General features: G+C 59.2%; 2 protein-coding genes across 4 annotated transcripts; one reads left to right on the top strand and one right to left on the bottom strand.

Moving 5' to 3' along the window:
* Positions 1-386: 386 nt before the first annotated feature.
* Positions 387-13,343, bottom strand: SCAF1 (SR-related CTD associated factor 1). Of its 3 annotated transcripts, none has more exons than XM_045772111.2 (11): positions 13,195-13,343; positions 10,417-10,530; positions 10,112-10,169; positions 9,273-9,367; positions 8,846-8,946; positions 8,640-8,755; positions 3,219-6,062; positions 2,485-2,567; positions 2,037-2,255; positions 1,124-1,252; positions 387-816 (listed from the first exon to the last, which is right to left on the bottom strand). In XM_045772111.2, exons 2-11 carry the CDS (start codon positions 10,522-10,524, stop codon positions 625-627), a joined length of 3,945 nt encoding a protein of 1,314 aa, XP_045628067.2. In that variant the 5' UTR covers positions 10,525-10,530; positions 13,195-13,343; the 3' UTR covers positions 387-624. The 3 variants fall into 3 exon arrangements, with proteins under 3 accessions (XP_045628067.2, XP_045628069.2, XP_045628068.2); XM_045772113.2 differs by lacking the exon at positions 13,195-13,343 and adding an exon at positions 12,884-13,166; XM_045772112.2 differs by lacking the exon at positions 13,195-13,343 and adding an exon at positions 12,732-12,870.
* Positions 13,344-14,854: 1,511 nt separating this feature from the next.
* Positions 14,855-18,854, top strand: RRAS (RAS related). The gene is made up of 6 exons (XM_045772126.2): positions 14,855-15,055; positions 16,992-17,079; positions 17,200-17,302; positions 17,381-17,489; positions 18,302-18,420; positions 18,494-18,854. The coding sequence occupies exons 1-6, from the start codon at positions 14,903-14,905 to the stop codon at positions 18,576-18,578; spliced, it is 657 nt and encodes a 218-aa protein (XP_045628082.1). The 5' UTR covers positions 14,855-14,902; the 3' UTR covers positions 18,579-18,854.
* Positions 18,855-21,400: the final 2,546 nt, after the last annotated feature.

Raw genomic sequence — 21,400 nt, 5'->3', positions numbered from 1 at the left:
AGAATCCAGCTCAATGGGGGACGAAGATCCTGTTTCTGGGGCAATTCTAGGGCAGACCGATAGCACCCAAGTGCCCTGAGCTTGGAAGACACCGAGCAGGTGGGACCTGGGACCCCAACCTCCCACCCACCGCCACTTTCTGTCAAGAGCAGCGGCTTACTATGTACCAGGTATGCTTCTAAGTGATTCACTTGCCTGGGTCTTCATCCCTCCAACACCCACTTCAAAGATTAGGAAACTGAAGCCCAGCGAGGCGAGTGCCCCTGCCCCGAGTCACACCTGGCTAAGCACCCTCAGACTGGGGCCAGACCTCCTGCGTATCTCTTCTCAACGCTTTCCCAAACTGGTCTCTGAAAAGAAAGGGCTAAATTCATGGGGCTCGGGGCTAACATTTCATGAAATCTTTAATGAAATTGGGGAAGGGGCACAAACAGAAGGGAGGGGCGATGGGAACAGGCTTGGGGGCAAGGGGAACAGGGCGGGGTAGGGCAGGGGGCTCTCCTCTTCCCCGCAGCAACCCTCCCCCAATCACCCCACTGACGGGGGGAGGGAAGTGGGGAGGTGGAGCCATAAATACGTCCAGAATTCCAAAGAGGCGAAGGAGGGAAGGGGTGGCTGAGGGGCTCAGAGAGGGGGCAAGGGCAGGCCTGGGCCACCCTTGTCAGGGGGCCCGGGCTCCTTGGGCGGCCGTGGGGGCCCTGGGGGGTCGCCTGGCTTGCGGCCGTGCTTGCGAAAGTAGCGGTAGCGTTGGACGTAGGCCCGCACCAAGTTGCTCACCTTCACTGGGTTGATCTCCCCGCTTTTGCTGTGGCAGATCTAGGGGGTGAGGGGCAGCTGCCGTCACTGCCAGCCCCCCAGGGTCCCCTCCACCTGGACTGCTGGGCACAGGTGGGAACTAGGACGGGAGCTGCTGCCCCCGATTCCAGGCCAACACCCCTACTTGTACCCCTGATGCCAGCAGGATGGGCCCAGGGGGGCTTGAGCAAATCCCGTCACCCTCCTCACCTTCCAGACAGACCCACCACTCCCGGGTCCCCATCCGTGTACATCCGTCTGTGCGAGTCCGTCTCTCCTTCTCACCCTCTGCCCCGCCTCTGCGTCCCTGTTCCCCTCCAGGCCCCACCTTGTGGACAGCCTTGCGCAGGATGTCCTTGTACTCCTCCTTGGTGATGTCCTTCTTCTGATAGTACGGCTTGATGGCCAGCTTCACCTCCTCCACTGCCCGCTCCTGAGTGTGCAGCTTCTTCAGATACTGGCAGAGGTGGTGACGGGGCGGGAGGAAGGGACAGCAGAGGCCAGATGAGTTCCTGCAGAGCCCTGGCCTCCCCTCCCCCGCCTGCCCGCTCCACCTCTGCCCTACGCTCCCCTTGCCGCAGTCACCCCAGACCGCAGGCCAGGCTGGGCCTCCGACGGTCACCTGAGCATCCGCTCGGCTGGACCCTGGGCCGTCCCTGGTGGCCCTGGACCAGGATCCACACGGCCACTGCCCGCACAAAATGTACATGAAGTAAGAGGCGGGCAACGGGCTGCTGGACCAGGACGGGGCAACAGGCAAACGTGACCAAAAGGAAAATCGCCCTGAGGCCCACGAGCAGGAGCCAGACGGAGCTGGTGGGAAACCTGTCCGGATCTGCCCGGCAACCACTCCTCCTCCTGCCCCAGACCAGACGCCCGATGTTCCTTCTGTAAGCCACCTTCTCTCTTACACAAGACGACGCGGAGGGAGGGGTATGAGTAACCACGAAGCACACAGTCGTCCGGACGCGTGTCGGCACGTGGGTGTGTTTACGCCGTCCGCTTCTGTACCTCCCTCTCCCTCCCTATGCGCGCATAATTAAAAAAAAAAATCTGCCCAACGCCCATCTCCCACTCGTCCGTTTGAGGGAAAGCTGATTTCCTTACAACTTAATGACTTTGGTTTGATCTGAGTTCCCGCCTGTTGGCATCAGTCTCCTGTCCTCCTCGGGACCCTGTGTCTCAGCATCTGTTCCCGTTCTCTGCAAAGCTGCCACCCACCTCCCCCAAGCCCAGCTCACCTTGTCTGTGTCCCCACGTCCCTCGGAGCTACTGCTGCCCTCTCGCTTGTCGGATGCTGTAGCCAGCCCAGTGGGGGTGGGAGGAGTTGAGCCGCAGCCCCCCAGGGGCAGGCTGCCAGGGAGCAGGTAGCTGGAGGGGCCAGGGGGCAGACCCAGAGAGGTGGGCACAGGGGCTGGTGTCACCCCCAGACTCGAGGGTGGCTTTCGGTGGCTGAGGATCTGTGGGAAGAGGTCGGAGAGGGGATGAACAAAGGGAGGGGGAGGGGAAGAGGGACCACGCACCCCCATTATTCCCGCCCCGGTTTCCCAATAGTCCCAGGGGCCAGAGGCTCCTCTTCTGGCCAATCCCTTCCTTGTCCCAAGGCCTGCTGGGAATTACAGTTCCTCTCCTAACCGGAATCAGGGGACAGAGAAGGGACCGTGGGGACTCCTCCCCAGGGGAGCCCACCTGGTTGGTGGCCTGGATCAGCTCCTGGGCCTTTGCTCGGCTTGCCAGATTGGCTTCTTCCATCTTGAAGAGAAGTGCAGTCACTGCAAGAGGCGGACAGTTGAGGACAAGGAGATCAGGAGTTGACACGGGAGGGGCCAGTGAGCGTCACCTGGCCACCTGCTGCCATCTCCCACCCTGGGGCCCTAGAGAGGCCACGGGTCTCGGGCTCAGAGCTGGGAAAAGGGGGCCTCGGCCACTGAGAGAATCACACTGCACTGCCCCCCCCGCCCCATGCTTAGGACTTAAGGTACGTGTGTGGTCAGAGGCCAATATGGCCAGGTCGCTCAGGGACAAGGTGGTGGCAGAGGTGACATTCCGTCTCAAGCCCCCGTGGCCTACTGCCATCCCCCAAGGGACACTGCTCCCTGCTCACCCTCTTCTTTCTGGTCCCTCCACCACACCTATCCTAGTCTGCCTGCAGGCAGTCCCCAGGACACCGCCCACCCCTCCAGTCTGTGCTGGGCTAGCCGCCCCGGTGCTCATCTGCCCGCCCTCTTCCAGCACACCCAGACACGGGTGAGCCTTCTGGACAGACCCCGATCAAGCCTTCACCCACCCAAGCCCCTCACGGTCTCGGACACCATGTACCTCCCCCTTCCAAGGCATCCCCACTGCTTCCAAGTCTGTCCCCCTATGACCTCATCCTTTCTGTCTGCCCCAGCCTGCCCTGCCCCCCCACCCAGCACACTCACAGGCCAGGACGCCGCTGGTGGTGCAGTCCACACCAGCAGGCAGGTTCCAGGGCATGGGCGGGGGCAGCGTGGGCAGCTGGGAGACACGGGTGGCTGGCCCATCTTCTGCCCCCGAGTCACCGGCTGTGGACCCCGCACTAGGGGCAGCGCTTGGGGCAGCTGCAGCCGTGCTGGTGGCTGTGGTGGTGGCAGGCTGCTGCTCCTCCTCCTCCTCCTCCTCCTCCTCCTCCTCTTCTTCCTCCTCCTCCTCCTCTGCCCCACCTCGGACCCCAGCCTCCTCGGCGGCCTCTTCAGGAAGGAAGGAGACCTCGGGTGTCTTGCAGCTGCTATCCACGGTCTGTGAGTCCGGTGTGAGCGCGGGGGGCGGAGGGGCTGCCTTAGGGGGCGGGGTGCTGGGGGCCTTGGCTGCCCGCTCTTCCCCGGACCAGGAAGTCTCCTCCACCCCCTTGGCCCCCGCTGCCTGGCTGCAGCTGTCCGCCTTGGACTTCTTCAGCGTCACAGGGCCGCCACTGCCCCCGCTGCTGCCCCCGCTGCGGATCTTTTTCCTGGTCTTGGATGGCTTGGTCTTTCCCTTGGTCCCCTTGGCTTTCTTGGCCCCAGCCTTGGCCTTGACCTTGGTCTTTTTGGGCTTGGTGCTGCCCGGAGCTGCTTTGGCCACCTCTGCAGGGGCCCGCTCATCGGGCTTGAGGAAGGGGGAGCGGCTCTCCCGGTCGCGGCTGAACTTGACCCCGATGGAGCCGAGGCCGGCCGAAGCGGCCTCCTTGGCTGGCGTGGTACTGCTGACACCTTCGCGGATCAGCACTGCCACCTTGGACTGCAGCTTCACCTTCCGGGAGGAAGAGGAGCACGAGGAGGAGGACGAGCCCGAGCCGCTGCTGACCGGTGGCTTTGGCGGGGGGCCCGAGGAGGGCGCTGACTCCTTGGGGGGCCGAGCCTTCTTGGATGACCTGTCCCTGTCCCTATCTCTGTCCCTGTCCCGGTCCCGATCCCCCCCATCCAGCGCCTTCCGCCGTGATCCCTTCTCCCGGGAGGAAGAGGAGGAGGAGGCAGCCCCAGAGCGGCGCCGGTCCTTCTCGCTGCTCTTGCCACCCCGCTCCTCGGCGCTCAGTCCCTCTGAGTCGTACAGGACCTCACGCTTGGGCGACGAGGCCGGGGCCGGTGAGGGGCCTCGGGGATCGGACTTGTCAGGCCGGCCCACGGTGATGGTCCGCTTGATGGCGAAGAGATCGTGGTCCGTGAGGTCCTGGATGGAGGGTGGCACAGCCCCCCGGCGGCGGCTGTCGCGCTCCCCGCCCAAGGAGCTGGAGCCAGAGGGCGGCTGGGTGGGCACCGGGGCCTTCTCGCTGTCCCCAGACCGCTTTTCGCCCCGGGACCGCGACCGCTTCTTCTTCTTCTTGCTGCCGCCGCCGTCTCGGTGCTTGCCGCGGTGCCGCTCGCGCCTCGAGGACGACGAGGAGGAGGTGGCCGGGGGCGGGGAGGCCGAGCGCCGCCGCCGCCGCCGCTTCTCCCGGGACCGAGACCTGCGGCTGCCCCCGCGGCGGCGGTCAGTGCTGCGTGAGCGGCGGCGGGCAGAGCGGGACCGCGAGCGGCGTCGGGCCGACGACGAGGCGTGCGAGCCCGGCTTGCGGTCCCGGGAGCGGTGCTTCTTGGAGTCCCAGGGGGAGGCCGGGGCCGGTGGGGCCGGCGGCGCGCCCGACGAGGACGAGGCGGCCTCCTTGGCCTCGCCGCCGCTCCGCTTGCGCTCCCGCCTCGACTTCTTGCGGGTGGGGGGGCCCGCGGGGGCGGCGGAGGCGGCGGCAGCGGTGGCCGGGGAGGGCGAGCGCTGGCGGTAGCGCTCCCGCCGCTGGGTCAAGATCTTGCGGCGCAGGTCCAGGCCGCCCCAGCGCGTGTCAGCGGCCGGCGGGGCGGGGGCCGGCTCCCCTAGGTCCACCTGCAGGGCACTCTCGCCGTCTGACTCGGCGTGCAGAGACAAGAAGTCATCCCCCTCTGGGGCCCGGGGAGCGGGCGGCGGCGGCGGGGGCTGGGCCGCGGGGGGCGCCGCGGCTGCAGGAGCAGGGCGGGCCGCCCGGCCGCCGCTGGCCCGAAAGAGGGAGACCGCTACCCTGGGCTCCTCCTCAGGCTGGACGATCTCGCCCTCCTCAATCTCTGAGTCGCCCGGTGGCAGCAGGGTTGGCGGGATGGCGGCTCCACCAGCTGTCACCACCTCCACCGAGACCTTGCCTTCCCGACAGGCCTCTGCCTCGGTCCCCACCACGAAGACACGCCGGCGGGTGGCTCCGTCCACCCGGGTGGAGTCCACCTGGGGCGGTGTTCCAGGGGCTGGCGTTGGCTGTGGGGGCTGGGGGTCCGGGCGGGGGCTCTCGTCACCTGGGAAGTCCTGGCTCAGGCTGTTGTCATCATAGATACCCGCCAGGGTCTCGGAGATGCGGCTGATGCTCTGAGACAAGCCTTCCTCCTCCTCTTCTTCCTCTTCTTCCTCTTCCTCCTCCTCTTCCTCCTCCTCCTCCTCTTCTTCCTCAGGCGAAGGGGTCCCCGCTGAGGAGCTGGGGTTGGAGCCAGTGGGCTCGAAAGGGTCGTACTTCTGCTCCGGAGCAGGCGGCGGGGAATAGGCCTCGTCGGTGGGGTGGAAGGGGTCGTAGATGTCGAATCGCGGGGCAGGTGGGGCTGGGGGTGCTGGGGGTGGTGGAGGTGGGGGAGGGGAAGGGGAGGAGGATGAGGGGGAGGGGGAGGGGGAGGAGGACGCAGAGGAGGGGGCAGGGGGTGGGGCCGGACCCCCGTCTCCGGTGCCCAAGGTGAGGAGGTGGCGGGCACAGGAGGGTCGAGAAGAGTGGGGCTGTGGAGAAACTGCAAAGAAATGGTGGAGACGGAGAACCACGGTCAGGTGCACACCCTCCTCCCGGTGTCCTGCATGGGGGCCCGCAGGCAGGACGGCACCCCAGCCACTGCCCCCCTCCGGCGGCCCTCGCTGCACCAGCAGGCACAGCTCTGAGCACTTAGCTTGGCTCACAGCACGTTCCTACAACTCCTCACTGCAGGTACTGCGTCCTTACCGGAGGACACTGAGGCTCAGGGAGCTGCAGTATCTTCCCAAAGGGCCCACAGCGGGGAGAAGCTGGGGTGCCAACTCAGTCAATGTGGCCACCGAGCCTGTGCTCCTGTATCCTGAGACACCCACTGGCCTGCAGCGCCCGATACCCCTCCAACCCGTGTTACCACAGAAGACACGGGCCAGAGCGGGGCAGCCGGGATTTGAACCCAAGACCTCCTGCGAGGCCAAGCTCCGGCCCGCCGCTCTGGCTGCCTCTGGTGGAAATTTATCCTGTTTTATGGAGGGAACCGTGTGCGGCTGCAAAGGTGAAACTCCCTCTCGAGAGCCAGGAAATGGCAGAGCTGGGGAGCCCTGACTGCCTGAGTCCTCACCCCACATACGTCACACTGTGACGAGCCCCATTCAAGGGCCTGCATGTGCTCAGGACTCAGAAACACCAGTGGCAGGCGACAGGGACAACCAGCATCCGCCCCCTCCTGCCGGCCGGACACCGTGCTTTCCTGCGTTACCTCCTCTGCCCTCCCGAGACCGTGCTTTCTGAGGACCTGGTCTCAGGGCCATAAATCCCACACATGGCGACAACGGACCAGGGCTGCACCTCTGGACACACACACTGGGTGCCGAGGTCCCCCTCTCAACCACATCTATAGGGACCCTGCAACGGCCAGGATGCCAGCACGGTCAGGGGGACAGTGCCAGGAAAGCAGGGGCTTAAGAGCACAGTCCCAGAGCGACCTCTCAACCCGATCCCAGGCTCTAAGCCCTCACCCGTGACGTGACCAAGGATAAGGATCTCAACCGCTGCCTGCCTTGATTTCCTCATCTCTACAATGGGGGTTCACTCATTCATTCAGGACGTTTTTACTGATCGCCCATCTTGCGCCAAGCGCGGTCTGGGGTACTAGAAATAGAACAGTGAACACAAAAGACAAAGTCCCTGCCTTCAAGGAGCTCACATCGAGCGGGGAGAGAAATCTCAATGAGCCACACAGAAAGCCCACCCGCTGCTGAGGGCTATGGAAGAAGACAAAGCAGGAAGGGACACCTGGGTGGCGCAGTTCAGCCTCCAACTCCTGATTTCGGCTCAGGTCATGATCTCAGGATCATGAGCTCGTGGCCCTCATCGGGCTCCACGCTCGGTGGGGAGCCTGCTTGAGATTCTCTCTCTCCCTCTGCCCCTCCCCACCCCTCTAAAATAAATAAATAAATAAATCTAAGAAAAAAAGAGAAAGGAAGAAAGAAAAGAAACAAAAGCAGAGAAAGATGGTGATGATAACATTCACACCTCACGAGGACGAGGGGACCAGACAAGCAGCTGTGTGGAACGAACTAGACTGCACCCGGCACAAGGATTCAGCGAGCATGAGCTCTTGCTCTCCTGCTTATGAATCATTACCACCACCAGAGGATAAAACAGGCTGGAGCAGTCTGGAACTGCAAGACAGCCGCTTCTTTACATAATTTTTAAATGACACAGGATTACGGATCAGTTTTTTTCCCCTAAGTTCTTAATAGTTTCCAAAGACACGAAGAAAACCACCTGTAGTAAGAAAATAAAACATAACCCCAGCACCCCCCTCCCCCGCAGGACAACTCTTAGGTTCCAGATGTATCTATATCACTGAAGGCCTGGGGCCAAATCCCCAAGGCCATCTGTTTTTTATCAATAAAGTTTTATTACGACACTGCCATGCCCTTTTGTTTATCTATCCTCTATGGCTTCTAATTTGAAAAGAAATGAAAATATTCTTGTGGGCCCCCCGAGAGTGTGGTGTGTCCTAGGTACAATGTTCCCTGAGCCAAACGCACAAGTCAATCCACGGCTGTAAAAAAAAGGTCAAGGGAAATATAAACTGGGGAGCCACAGCCAGCTGCAGAACAGTACGCCTAGCTGCCCCCGTGCCGCACCTGAGCTGACTGAGCCTTCCTCTCCTCTCGCCCCAACTGTGGACGTACACGCAGAAGGGAAGGCTAAACCTGGGGTTCCCACCAGGGTCCCGGGGGCCTGCAGCAGCGGCATCTCCGACAAACTGGTTAGAAATGCAAGTTCCCAGGCTCCACCCCCGAGCCACTGAATCAGAAACTAAGAGCTAAGAGTCCCCGGCTCCCAGGGAGATGAATTCCCACTGCAGTTCCTCTGCCACGTGGAGCCCCGGACACTGAGTGCCTCGCACGTGCTAACGACTCCCTCGTGCTAGGGATCATATCGGTGTTTGCTTTACGTAGGTCTGTCCGTACGCACAGCCTTTACTAACAGGCAAAGGCTTAAAGGTTTTGTCTAAATGACACGATCGCTACTATTACTACCAACGACAGCTGACTCCCGCACAACTCTGAGGCCGCCTGCGCAGCTCCACCCTGGCCCCACATACCCGTTTTGCCTGTCCTCCAGGCCCTGAGACGGGGCAGCAGGCTAGGCACGGGCAGAGGGATCGGATCCCTGTCCCCGATTCGGACCTCGGCCACCAGCTCCAGCATGTCCTCGCTTCTGCAGGGCAGAAGGGGGTGAGTGAGCCTGAGGGAAGCTTCCAGCTCCCACACCAAAGGCCTCTCCCGCTCCAGCTGCCCAACTACTCACTCGCCAGGCCGCAGGTCCAGGTGGCTGGGAACCCAGGTATCTGGGGGATCCAGAACACTCACCAGCCCCGCGAGGAAGCTGTCTGCGGCCATGTCCAACACCTGCAATAGGCCAGGAGGGGCTCCAACCTGTCCCTGTTCATGTGAGGACCCACAAATCCCATTTCCCCAGCCTCTAAACTCTCAGGAACCCAAACGTCTGAAACCCCAAGAAAATGCAGGATCCAACCAATTCCTTCAACCTGATTTGCCTCCGGGATCCAAGGCCCACCCCCACAGATGACGTCCCCAGGCCCTCCGACACCGCTGCTGACCAACTCCAGCCCCAGGAGTCTGGGTTCCCAAACCCAACTCCAGGATCCAAACCCCAGGGACCTAGCTCCCCCAGCCCCCAGAGTCTGGGCCCCCAGCCCCCTGCTCTTACTCACAGTAGCCGTGTCAGTCCCCCCTGACTCCTGGGAACGGGGCTCTGACCGTGGGCTCCGGCAGCGCCTCCATCGAAGGCCGTGACACCGGGAGCCATCTGGAGAGAGATTTGCGTCGGGGATTGGAAACAGGGGACTAGACACAGAGACTCTGGGGCAGAGGAAAGAGGAGCCTGCCCTGGCTGTTGACAAGGGAAGCAAGCGCCTGCCTGCTCTTTCTGCCTCCATTCCCTACGTCCCAACTTCGGTCCTAGAAGGACATCCCCAACACCATTCTGAGGTGCCAACACTCTCACCCCTCTGTCTTCCTAGCTGCCCTCAGGATGATGTCCAGACAAGTCAGTGTGGCATTAGAGCCTTGCTGTGACCCAGTCCCCACGGAGCTCTCCTGCCTTGCCTCCTGCTCACACCCCTGTGCCCACCAGCCCCCCAAAGAACCAGGACTCAGTCCTGCAATGTGCCGGTGCCATGCGCCTGCTGGGTGCCTCTGCCTTCCAGGCTTTCCTCTTTACCGGTCATCTCTAATACATCCTTAGAGACCCAGTTCACCTGTCTCCCCCTCTAGGAAGCCTTCCCAGAAACCCGTCTCCCCCAACACTTGCTTAACCAGGCCTCCTGCCCTCTCACAGTGCCTCGGGCTACTTCTGCGCGGTGACGGTGTCTCCCCTCCACCAGACTGGGAGCCCCTCTGAGGCAGCCATGGGGCCTGACCCATCTTTTGGCTCCCTGTGCCAGCACGAGGGTGGTACCCAGGAGGCCTCAGGAAAGTGGTTATGAATGAAATTAGGATAAAGAACACAGAGATGGGACAGGAGGCTAAGAGGAACCAGAACCCGTCATACCTTTATCATTTGGCAGATCCCCCTGCAGGGAACTTCCCACAGCCTGCTGAATGGCCCGCTAGAGAAAAGGTGGAGGGTGAAGGGGGTGGAAAGAAAGTGCAGTCAGGGGACTCGTGCAAATGGTCACAAGCTCTGCTCCGGGGAGACAGCCATTCCAGACACCCCTATAACCAAACTCGAACCCTTCAGAGGAGCCAAGAATCCAGGCCCCCAGCCCCTCCTCCCCCCAGGACCCAGGAGTTGGGCCCTGAGATCTGAACTTGCAGCCCATGCCTCCCTTGGCCCCAGATGTCTAGCAGCCTTACCAGGATAAAGGCAGAAGGAGAAAGCGTGGGGTCTCTGTCCGGTGGACCATCGCCCCGATCCTCGCCCGACTCCTCTGTCTTCCCTCGAGACTCATCTTCTTCCTCCATGGTCACCTGGCAGTTGAGGGGGTGAGAGTTTGGAGTGGAGACTGGGGCGCGGAAGCAGGAGATGGACGCAAAGACCTCAAGGGCCTCCAACATCGCTTTGACCAGCATCCTCTCTGGTATCCCTTCCCTCTACCACCGCACTCCAGTCCTTGGGCGAAGCCCAGGCCCGGGGCAGCCATCGGAGGGACCAGAGTGTGCTCTCTTCCCTTGCCTGGACCTTAGCTGCCTCCTTTGTGGAAGGGAGGCCTTCCCAGCCTCCCGTTTCAACACAGCACTCCCGAGTGCCCACAGCTTCCCCCATGGCCAAGCCTTAAGACCTCACTGCCCACCCTCCTAAGAGCCAACCCAACGCCAAGATTTTGTTTCGGTTGAGTTGTGATTTCAAATACCGTGTCTCATAGTCTCGTAAACCCTCCTTTCCCAAACTGAGATATGTGCCAGTGGGCTGGGTGTACCTCAAATACCACACAACTTCCTACAGCATCAATTCTCCTCAATGGCACGGAACCAAAAAAATTGTATTTATATGCAAAAGATGGAACTACAATAGAGCGATGTACAAAACCAGTACCGAACTGAAAACACTGCTTTCAGAAAGGCATGCTGTCCACCCGACCCCACAGAGGGCACCCACCTATGGCCTATCTGGCCATTGGATGAAAGCATGGCTCAAGCTTTCGAGACCTCACAGAAATTCTTAGATCACACTAAAGTTGAGAGATTATCCTTCACATTGGTGGGTGTCTGGATAAGGGCTTCAGAAAGCATGACTATCTCAGTTGCAGACTTCCCTGGAACCATCAAATCTGCTACTTGGAAAACAATATCCAGTCTCAGAGTACCCAGAAAACTTTGAAACCGTAACCACCACCACCCCCTACCATCCCCCAACTTGTTGTGCTTATCTGGAAATAAGCACAATAGGAATATCCACCTCCAAGAAGGGCTGTGAGAATTGAAAGCGGACTGACTTCTGCCCCAGAGTCAGCATAGCGCTCTATACAAAGTAACAATACTTAGCATTATTAGCCTTTCTCTGCCACTCTTCCAACTGCATACCTGCAAAGCAAACACCCAGGTCCTGGTCTCTCTCCTACCACACACATCCAAGCTACGCCAAAGCTCCCAGCAATGAGCCTGTGGTTCCTTCCCTAACTCCCACTAACATGTCCTGCCTATAAACCCCGGTGGACAGTTCCCAGCCCCGGAGCTGCTCTCCAGCACCTCTGGGGGAAGCACATGCTACGCTGAACAGTGACTGTCACATAACCGAAGCCCAATCAAGATCCAGACACACAGATCTGCAAGCCCTCTGTGGCGTATGAAGATGCTCCCTTGCCCATTTAGACATGCCCTGGGCTTTGCAGACACACCCATGGCTCCTTAGATCTTTTCAACATGAAAAGACATTCTGCAGACATTGCTAGGTCCCTCTAGATCAGTGTTTCCCAAACTACAGTCTGATAGCAGTATAGTGGTTCACATATAGCTTGTTATTTAAAAAAAAATAAATTGAACGCAGTAGAAAATTCTTCACAGTGCATCACTGATAGTAAGTGGAAATATTAATTAATGCGACTTTGGTATTAAATACATATGTCAGGATGCAATGGGTCTCAATAAAAAATGTACTTCTTACTGTAGATCAAGGTCAAAAGAGTTCGAAGAGCATTGCACTAAATGAATCTAGATGATCCTACAGACTTCCCCCACACTAACGTGGACTAATTCTAATCTCTATAGCTCCAGGGCAAGGCAGAATTTAAAAATATTTTTTCATTTGAATTACATTATAAAGTGCAAGTACATTTGAACTGGGCAAATTTTCCAATACTCTCCTTTGTCTTGTTCTCCACACGATTATCCAGCCCCAAAAGGCATTCGAATTTGCTTCAGGCATAAAGACTGCACTCTTGCAGTCACACTGAAAGCCACCTAGATGGTTCCAGGTCCTTCTAACTGCCCCCAGCCTCCTGTCACCCAGATTAGGCACTCTTCAGACGTTAGAGACCCATCCAGGCCTCACAGCACACCTCAGTATTTGCTTCCCTCTCTTGGTGGGCATATCCCACCCCTCTGGGTGGCCCTAAAAGACTTCCTAGCCCTGGAACAGTTCTTCCAGGCCCGCTAACTGGCCCCAGACCCATGTAGGTGAGCCGCATCCTCAAGTCAGCCCATGTAGACACTCCCAACCCTAACAGACATACCCCGGGTGCTATAGATGGCTCTGCAGATACTCCTCAGCTCTTGCAGACCTCCTTCACCCTGGGACATATCTCAAGATCTCAAGATGGCCCCAGAACCCTATAAACAGACCCTAACCTCGGGTCAGCCCATAAAGACGATCAACAGTGCCTACAGAAATGACCCAGGCCAGCTATGTGATGGAGAGCAGGTTCCAGTCCCGGTCCAGCCCGGTGGACGTCCCCAGTCCTCACGGGGACGCCCCGTAGATGCCCCCCGGAACCCACAGACGCGTCCCGGGGCCTTCAGAAGGCCCCCCGCTCGGCACCAGGTTCCGCCGCCGCTGCCGGGCCCGAGGCCGCCCCGCTAAGTCCTCCAGGCCCCGCGGCGTGTGGGGAGGACCCCGGGACAACTAGCGACCCGACTCCGCCCCGCCCACCCCGATAGGCCCGAGCCCCGCGGCCCAGACTGCCGCCGCCATCTTACCCCGCCGCTCGGGCTGCGGCTCCGGCCCCGGCGCGGGGCGGGGCGGGCTGGGGGGGCTCGCGAGCAGAGGGAGGAGAGGGGCGGAGCTAAAACGCCGCCGAGCTTGCCGGGACTTCAAGTACCGAGCACGGTGCCGTGAAGGCTGGTGGGAAGGCTCCGGACTCAGTTTCCCAGAAGCCAATGGGGCACACAGGCTGGGGCGCGCGCGACGGACGCCGGGAGGCGTAGTCCGCGCGTCGCCTCCGTCGCGCGGGGACAGCAAGGAGGTGAGAGGTGAAGTGGGCGGGGTTGCGGTAGCCCGCGACAAGGCCCACACGGTGCCCTGCGCGCGCGCGGAAAGAGCTACAGAACAGGAAGTGACGTAGAGCACTGAGCAGGGCCGCTGCAAGGGAGTTGTAGTTCCGAAAAGTGGGCGTTAGAAAAAAAGCTGGGCTGGCTGGGAGTTGCGCCGTCCACCTTCTGGGGATCCCAGAATATCCCGGTCTCCTAAATCCCCTCTAAATTTAGAACGAAGGAGCCCGACCCTACAACCTTCTCCTCATTTAGGATGGAAAAGTCCAAATTCCGATATCCTCTCACTCAGCAAGAGTCCGGACTCCCATTTTCCTCCTCCCTGGGACTTGGGAGTTCGACCCCTCCTTCCTCACAACCAGGAGTCGGGCCCTCATGCCCTTCCTTCCTCAGACCATTCCTTGTCTCAGGCTCGTACTTCACACAGACACAAGTGTTCGGGTTCCTAGTCCGAATTCTTTCAGACTCGAGATTTCTGACTCCCCGGCTCCACTAACCCTGGACCCAAGAGTCCAGGCCCCCAGCTCCCTCCTTTACGGAACCTAGTGGAAAGACTCCCTGATCCCCTCCTCCCCGGGACCCAGGAGTTCAGGCCTCCATTCTGAGAGACCCCGGAGTCTGGGCCCTCAGCTTCCTCCTCCTTCAAGACTCAGAAATCCTGGCCCTAGGCCTTTCATAACCCAGCCACCCCGGTTTGGGCGAGCTGGCTCAGGGATTAGGAATGCAGTGATCTCACGGCCCCTCCCTGTCCCGTTACCCCGCTGTCCCCCTCCAGGGCCCCATCTCCCCTCCCAGTCTGTCTTCCGCTTGGCTGGGACTCCGGGAACCGGAAGCCTGGGTCCCTTAGCGGGCGGAGACTCCAGCGTCCAGCCTAGACGCCCGGGTCGGAAGTTTGGCTAGGATCCCAGGACGGAGGTGGAGCTTCCCCTCAAAACCTGCTCCTTCCCCGGAGCGCGCCTATATACGGCCGCGCGCGAGTCGACGAGCCCCGCCTACTAAAACGAGGCCCCGGGCATGGTGCCCTGAAAAGCGGTGTCTCCGGGATCCTCATTTGCATAGCACCTCCCCGAACGATTTTCCCGACCCGTCTGCGGACAGAGTGAGAGCTCTTATTAGCATAGCCCCGCCCACAGGCGGCCCGCCGCCGAGAGCGCGTGGCGCTGCTCGGGGTGAGCATAGTCCTGATATTAGCATATTCCCGCCCCATTCGGAATTCCCCTTCACAACGAAAGCTTTTCCCCTTCCCTTATTAGCATAGCTCCTCCTTTTCCCTGCCCTTGCCTCCTAAGTGTTCCGAGACTCCAGTCCTTCTCTCCGGAGCTCATGATTATGCAGTAGCCTTATTAGCGTGGCCCGCCCCTAGGCCCCGCCCGGCTCCCCCCAAGGCGGTAGCAGCGGCGGCAGCAGCGGTGGCGACATGAGCAGCGGGGCGGCGTCCGGGACAGGGCGGGGGCGGCCCCGGGGCGGGGGGCCGGGGCCCGGGGACCCCCCACCCAGCGAGACACACAAGTTGGTGGTCGTGGGCGGCGGCGGCGTGGGCAAGAGCGCGCTGACCATCCAGTTCATCCAGGTAGTGGGCCCTCACCCGGGGGGGTGCCCCCGGGACCTAGAACTGAGCCCTTCGGGAGATCCCTGAGACCCCGATTTCCCCTCGATCCATCACTGAGACCCTCCTATGAGACCGCTAACCTTCAAAAATCCCCTCAGATTGTAACCCTGAGCTCCTCCCTCCAGGGCCTCCACCCCTACACAAGGGACCTATACTCGCATCCTGAGACCCACCGTCCCTCCTCCCAGTACCCAAGATCCCGCTTCCCTGCTGACTTGACCCTGAGCACCTCCTAGGAGCACCCCAAATCCAGAAGTCACCCCATTTAGACCCTAAGCACTCTCATAGGCCCCCACCCCCCAGGTGTCACTTCCCTCTACCCTGAGCCCCATCTCCCCTAGATCCCAAGTCCCAGCTTCCCGGGACTCTAAGCCACCCAAAGCCTAACTGGGAGATGACCCTAGTCTAGATACTTAGTTCCCCCAGAATCTAGAAATTGTGCCCAGACTTTGCTTGGGGCCTATCCAGTACCATCTGGTCCTGAGAGAGGCACCCTCAGACCCAAGAAATTTCGGAAAGATCCTGCCCCTTGGCCATTCCAGAGAATTCTTAAGACCACACCTCCTGTCCTGGGGATCCCCCATCCTACCAGACCCAGACCTCCACCCTCCCCCAGGGAAAACCACCCATTCCTCCATGTTGAGTTTTCTTCCACTCTAACTCCTTGACCCCTCTTAGAAACCTTGGCTAGCCCCCAAATCACCTCCATGAAGAAGCCCCCAGATTCTTGACACCCACTGAGACCTGCTCCTTAGGAGTTTCTCTGACCCTATAAATGCATCTCAGGGTGTCTGAGACTCCCTAAACATGTACCTGTATTCCATGACAAAGCTCCCAAATGTGCACCCGGGGCTCTCTCCCCAGCTCTCATGCCAAACTTCTCCAGATGTGTTCTAAACACACGCCCGTAATCCCCCCAATGGCGTGGTCCCTGCACCCTCCCTTCAGGACAAGCCCTCACCGAGCACCCCTCCCCTAACAGATGGGATGCAGCTCTCAGACTCCCAGCTACCAGATCACCCCTTCTCTCTTGAAAATCCACCCCTGCCTGGGAAACCTCCAGCCCGTTCTCAAGGGAAACTCTCCCACCTTAGAGAAACCTTAGAAAGGTATCTGCTTCTGAGATGCTACTGCAGAGGGTCCTGGGCCCCGGGCCCCTCTAGAGACCCCAGCCAGTGCCTGCATGGGAGCCCCTGCCTATATAGAAAAAGGCCCCAGCCCTGGGCCCCTTGCACCCAGGGACAGACCCAAAGCTGGCCAAAGGCCTGGCTGGAGGCTGGCCTGACCCAGGCAGGAAGGGAGGGGCCCAGCCCGCGGGCGGGGCAGCTTCTCTGCTGCTGGATTGGGACTGGGACCTTCCCCTGGGAGGAGACACTAGAAGCTGCCTGAGAAGGAGGGGGGAGAGGAGGAGGAAGGAGAAGGAGCAAAAAAGAGGGCAGAGGAGGAGGAGGGAGAGATACAGACAGGCAGAAATTCTGGACATTAGTAATTCCCAATAACTGAGCACCTACTATATCCAAGCCATACATTAAATGCTTAACAGGGATTTTCCCCCAATCTCACAAACGCTGGATTAAGTGTACTCCTATTTTTATCCTTATTTTCCAAATGAGGAAATTGAGGTTCAGAGAGGGGAAGTGATTTGTTTAATGCCGCACAGCCAGGACGCAATCAGCACGTGGGAGACGTACTTTATACCAGAAAGAGAGAGGACCAGGAGAGACTCAGAGAAAGGAGACTAGGTAGGGTGGGAGGAAGGGACAGAGACCCCCAGAGAGGGGAAGAGACCCAGAAAGAAGGCGGGGGGGGGGAGGCAGAAGCCAGGGGCAGGACTACATCATCTCTCCTGGGGCACGGCAGGAACCATGGTAACGGTGTCTTCTCCCTGTCCCACCAGTCCTACTTTGTGTCTGACTACGACCCCACCATCGAAGACTCCTATACGAAGATCTGCACTGTGGATGGTGTCCCAGCCCGGCTGGACAGTGAGGACGGCAGAGAGTGGATGGGGGGATGGTGGTGGGGCTGAGGGCTCCCGGGGGCAGCTGGCGGGGGGCGGGGGGAGAGCCTCATCCCCACGGCGGCCCCTCTCCCCCTGTCTGCAGTCCTGGACACAGCAGGCCAGGAGGAGTTCGGAGCCATGCGGGAGCAGTACATGCGTGCTGGCCACGGCTTCCTGCTGGTGTTTGCCATTAACGACCGGCAGAGGTGAGAGGAGTGGAGGGGACTGGGGCGGACTGGGGCCCAGTGGCTGGCTAGACCTCACACCTCTGGCTTCGTCTGCAGTTTCAATGAGGTGGGCAAGCTTTTCACGCAGATCCTCCGAGTCAAGGACCGAGACGATTTTCCCATCGTGTTGGTTGGGAACAAGGCAGATCTGGAGACACAGCGCCAGGTCTGGACACCCCCGCCCCCACCCCCGCACCTCCTCCCCCCGATCTCAGCCTGGGAGGCTCTTTTTGGTGCATCTCCTCACATCAGCATCCTCCTTGGACTCCCCTGGTCCCGCTCCCTCCGTTGTCACACACATCACTAGATGTATTGCCCCCAAATTGGATCTTCTGAGTTCCCAGCGTTGCACATAAGACTTTGCAGAGGAGATGGCTGGATAGGACCAAGGGCACCTGCGCCCATCTGGATCCAGGTCAACCAGCCCCAACTCTGCTCCATCCCCACCTCCAGTCAACCTCCCACTAGGCCCCCCACTGCCCCTGCCCCTTCCCTGCTCACAGCCCTCGCGTGGCTCCCCGCACCCCCCCCCCAAAGGACTCCAGCTCTTGCACTTGATTCCCAACCATGTCTTGTCCCTTTCTCTGCTCTCACCACTTCCTACACACAGACACTCTGTGATTTCCACACAGAACTCAACTTTCAGATTAAGCCTTTGGGGGTTTCCAGCCTTCCAAGCTTTGCTCAGGCCCCTGCAGGGAACACCCTGACTTTTCTGCAGGAGGAACTCAGTCATCTGATGTTCAGAAAGGCAAACGTCTATGAATTCCTTACTTAATGATTCCTTAACTGATTCCTTACTTAATGGTGCCGAGCCCTCTTGGCATGTTCCCCATGATCTCCTTGCAATTTTTCCCCTTCCCTTTACCCCCACACTATGTCACCCCCATCAGAGTATATAGTGTGTCTGCCTCCCTCCCACGGTTGGGTCCCACCCTGAGTGCAGACACCTGACTCCTCCCACTGGCCCCCTCCCAGGTGCCCCGATCTGAAGCCTCTGCCTTTGGCGCCTCCCACCATGTGGCCTACTTCGAGGCCTCGGCCAAATTGCGCCTCAATGTGGATGAGGCCTTCGAGCAGCTGGTGCGGGCCGTCAGGTGAGCAGTGTGCCCTTCCCGGTGTCCTTGTCCCCAGCCCCTATGACCCAAACTCAGCAGCTTCCTCCCACAGGAAGTATCAGGAACAAGAGCTGCCGCCCAGCCCACCCAGTGCCCCCAGGAAGAAAGACGGAGGCTGTCCCTGCGTCCTCCTGTAGCCCGGGGGGTACGAGAGGAGCTCGGGCTCGAGCTCTCGGGACCAGCTGCCCTCACCAAGGCTGTTTCCCCATCTGGGTCTCCCAGGATACACTACACCCCCATCCAGAATTCCTGGCCTCCTCCAGGACATCGCCACTGTGTGCCTTCTGCCAACACCTCCCTTCCCCACCCAAGCCCCTTGTTGGGGTGAGGGGCTCCCGGGCATCCGGGTCACTGCTGTATATAACTCCCCTCTCCACCCCCAGGGAAATAAACGTCACTGCCAATGTCAGAAAGTGCTTTTTGAAAAGGGAAAAGGGCTCCGGGGCGGTGGGTGAACTCAGGGCGCACACAGGTAAAAGCCTCACTCCACCTACCACCATTGGATCTAGAACTTTCCTTGGTGGGGGGGGGAGTGGGCTGGGACCAGAGGAGCCAAGCCAGGTGTCTAGACCCCTGCTTCACCTTCCAACAGGGGCCATTCTGCCCGTTTGTATTTGGGTGGGCATTTTGCTGGGATGGGGTTTAACATCTAAAAAAATTTTTTTCTTCTTTGCTGGAAAGTTCTAGAACTGCACTGTTCAGTAAGGTAGCCAGAAGCTACATGCGGCTTTTTAAATTTATTGGATAGTGCTGTTCCAGAAGGCTCCAGGATCTTGGAAAAAGGCCGCTGCTACAACCCCTGCCTACCCCCTCCCACCTCCAATATATATTGAGAAAAACCTTTTAGCTACAGGAGGGAGAAGGGACAGGTGGGCGGAATGGCGTCCAAGCAGCTGGCTGGCAAGTTCTCATTTCCAGAAAGTTCCCAATTGGGCTGATATCTGAGTCCAAACCCTTAATCCAACTTGTGGCCAATGTAGACACATTGCATCTGAGCCTTTCTCCTGGGAAGGGCTGAAGTGTGTGTGGGTCATCTTAAGGCCACCCCCAAATAGTTGCTAACTGGCTTGTCTGGGAACCCTTGGATTCCCCCATATTTCACCCAGGACCCCCAATTCTGCAGTCTATTTGCTAACCTGGAAGGCTGGCACCAGACTGGGAGACCACCCCTCGCCCATCTTCTAAGCCTAACAGGCGTTGCTGAACCCCAACACCTAGTCAGCGCAGCAGGCCAGAAGTCTTGGCCTCAGTCCCCATGCCTCAGAACTTTGATCTGCACTTCTGTCACCATCAAAGATCTATTCCTCCTACCCCCACGTCTGCTACGTTCGGACAGAATCTCTGGACCCTTGGTCCCAAATGGCTCCCCTCACACCCACCCCAGAACCCACTTCCTGGTTCAAGGGTAGATGATGGCCCCTGGCAGCCATCGCTTTGCAGCCCTCAGTCAAGTGCCGTTGGGCAAGCGCCTCTGTCTTCTCAGCTGTAGAATGGGGGTGATCACAGAGCTACTTCCGAGAGGCCTTTAGGAACCAGTCTGCACCCAGAAGACAGACGGCGTTTGGAGTACACTAAGTGCTCTGTAGCAGGGACGGAGGCCCCACTGTTCTCCTCCTGCCCCAGAACCATGAATGTCCCTCTGTATTCCAGATTAGAACAATGATTAGCTAAATATCCCTTTCCGGGTTTCATTATCACAGAATCCTTGGCCTGCGTTCAACCTTCCGCCCTGGGAATAAGCATGGCTCCGCTGTATTGTGCTGCAGGTTCACTCCCTCTAGCCTCAGGACCTCTGCTCACCAGAGGCCCAACCCCTACTGGACAGGAAGGGAAGGGGGGGCAGGTTCTATCGCTTTCCAGACGAGGTCTGACCTCTCCACCTAACCCCAGCCAGAGAGGTGAGGCACTCTGGCGAGTCAGTGGAGTGCCATGCCAATGTCGCCCCCTGTCAACACTGCCCTAGCAGGAGGCCTTAGTCTCTTCTGCATTGTCTATTGGGGCCACATTCTTGCCTAGGATACCCTGCTTCTTTAAGGACAACGATGCGCTTTGCAGAGGTGACGAAAGCTACCACTTACCCCCGGGAAAAGGCATACATACAAACCCACATGATAACTGGCAGGCCATTTTCGGATGCTTTGTGAGCACCACCTAGCCCGAGCTCATCAGGCAACAGTGGAGAGGCTGGCGTGGCCTAGTTGGCACGTCCCTAGGTATGTGTGCGCCTCTCTGGTTCCGGCCCTCCCCGAGGCTCTGGCGGGCCCTGCCGACAATTCAGGCTCGCGGGGTTCCAATGTCCCTCTTTAAACATCTTTGCCACCCTCTCCCCCTTCTGCCAACTCTTGGATCTCCAACAAGCCCCTTGGGGTCTCCTGTCATGGGTAACGGGCGCTAAGTGCTTCGAACATTCAGTTTTTCTTCATGTTGACAAAAGCCCACTTTACAAACGACAAAGCTGAGGATACAGGCTGGTATCCAACTCACCTGGTTAGTGCTGGAGCCGAGATTCAAGTTTGGGCAGTTGAATTCCAAGATCCAACCACAAGGTTATCCTGCCTCCAAAGGGAAGAGACTGCCCAGCCGCCCACCTTCTGAACAATCCACCCACTCCCGATAGCACAGCTCCTATCCGAGGCAATGCTGATCGTGGAACCTTTGGCTCCAATTCGACGTACCAGCCCAGAGCCTTGACTGTGCCAAGGCCTCTCACAGGCTGTAGCCCAATATGCCAAAAGCCACGGTTCGAGGACACCAAGGGCCATCCTCATGCCTCCGAGCTCCATTAATTCTAGAAAGCCCATCATCCATCTCTGACTCCCTCATTAAGATCCTTAAGTGTTACTGGAAAACCAGGGCTCTGGAATCATTAACATTGGTGACAGTCTAGACAATATCCAAGGTTCTAGAACAATGGGGGCCCTTCCTCAATTTCACCAGGAAGGTAATCTATCTAGAATGC

Source organism: Ursus americanus, chromosome 21 (assembly GCF_024610735.1).
Source record: "Ursus americanus isolate L20-20 chromosome 21, mUrsAme1.1.p, whole genome shotgun sequence".
In the NCBI taxonomy this organism is placed as follows: Eukaryota; Metazoa; Chordata; class Mammalia; order Carnivora; family Ursidae; genus Ursus; species Ursus americanus.
The sequence above is the reverse complement of the archived record's forward strand: the minus strand, read 5'-3'. Positions and strand labels throughout refer to the sequence as shown.

Bases quoted from the DNA above. Each gene is read 5' to 3' on its own strand.
- SCAF1 (XM_045772111.2), bottom strand. From the start codon at position 10,524: ATGGAGGAAGAAGATGAGTCTCGAGGGAAGACAGAGGAGTCGGGCGAG. The intron at 10,170-10,416 runs GTAAGGCTGCTA...CCTTTTCTCTAG, and splicing joins CTCCTTCTGCCTTTATCCTG to CGGGCCATTCAGCAGGCTGT. The intron at 9,368-10,111 runs GTATGACGGGTT...ATCTCTCTCCAG, and splicing joins GGATCTGCCAAATGATAAAG to ATGGCTCCCGGTGTCACGGC.
- RRAS (XM_045772126.2), top strand. From the start codon at position 14,903: ATGAGCAGCGGGGCGGCGTCCGGGACAGGGCGGGGGCGGCCCCGGGGC. The intron at 17,303-17,380 runs GTGAGAGGAGTG...CTTCGTCTGCAG, and splicing joins GCCATTAACGACCGGCAGAG to TTTCAATGAGGTGGGCAAGC. The intron at 18,421-18,493 runs GTGAGCAGTGTG...TTCCTCCCACAG, and splicing joins CAGCTGGTGCGGGCCGTCAG to GAAGTATCAGGAACAAGAGC.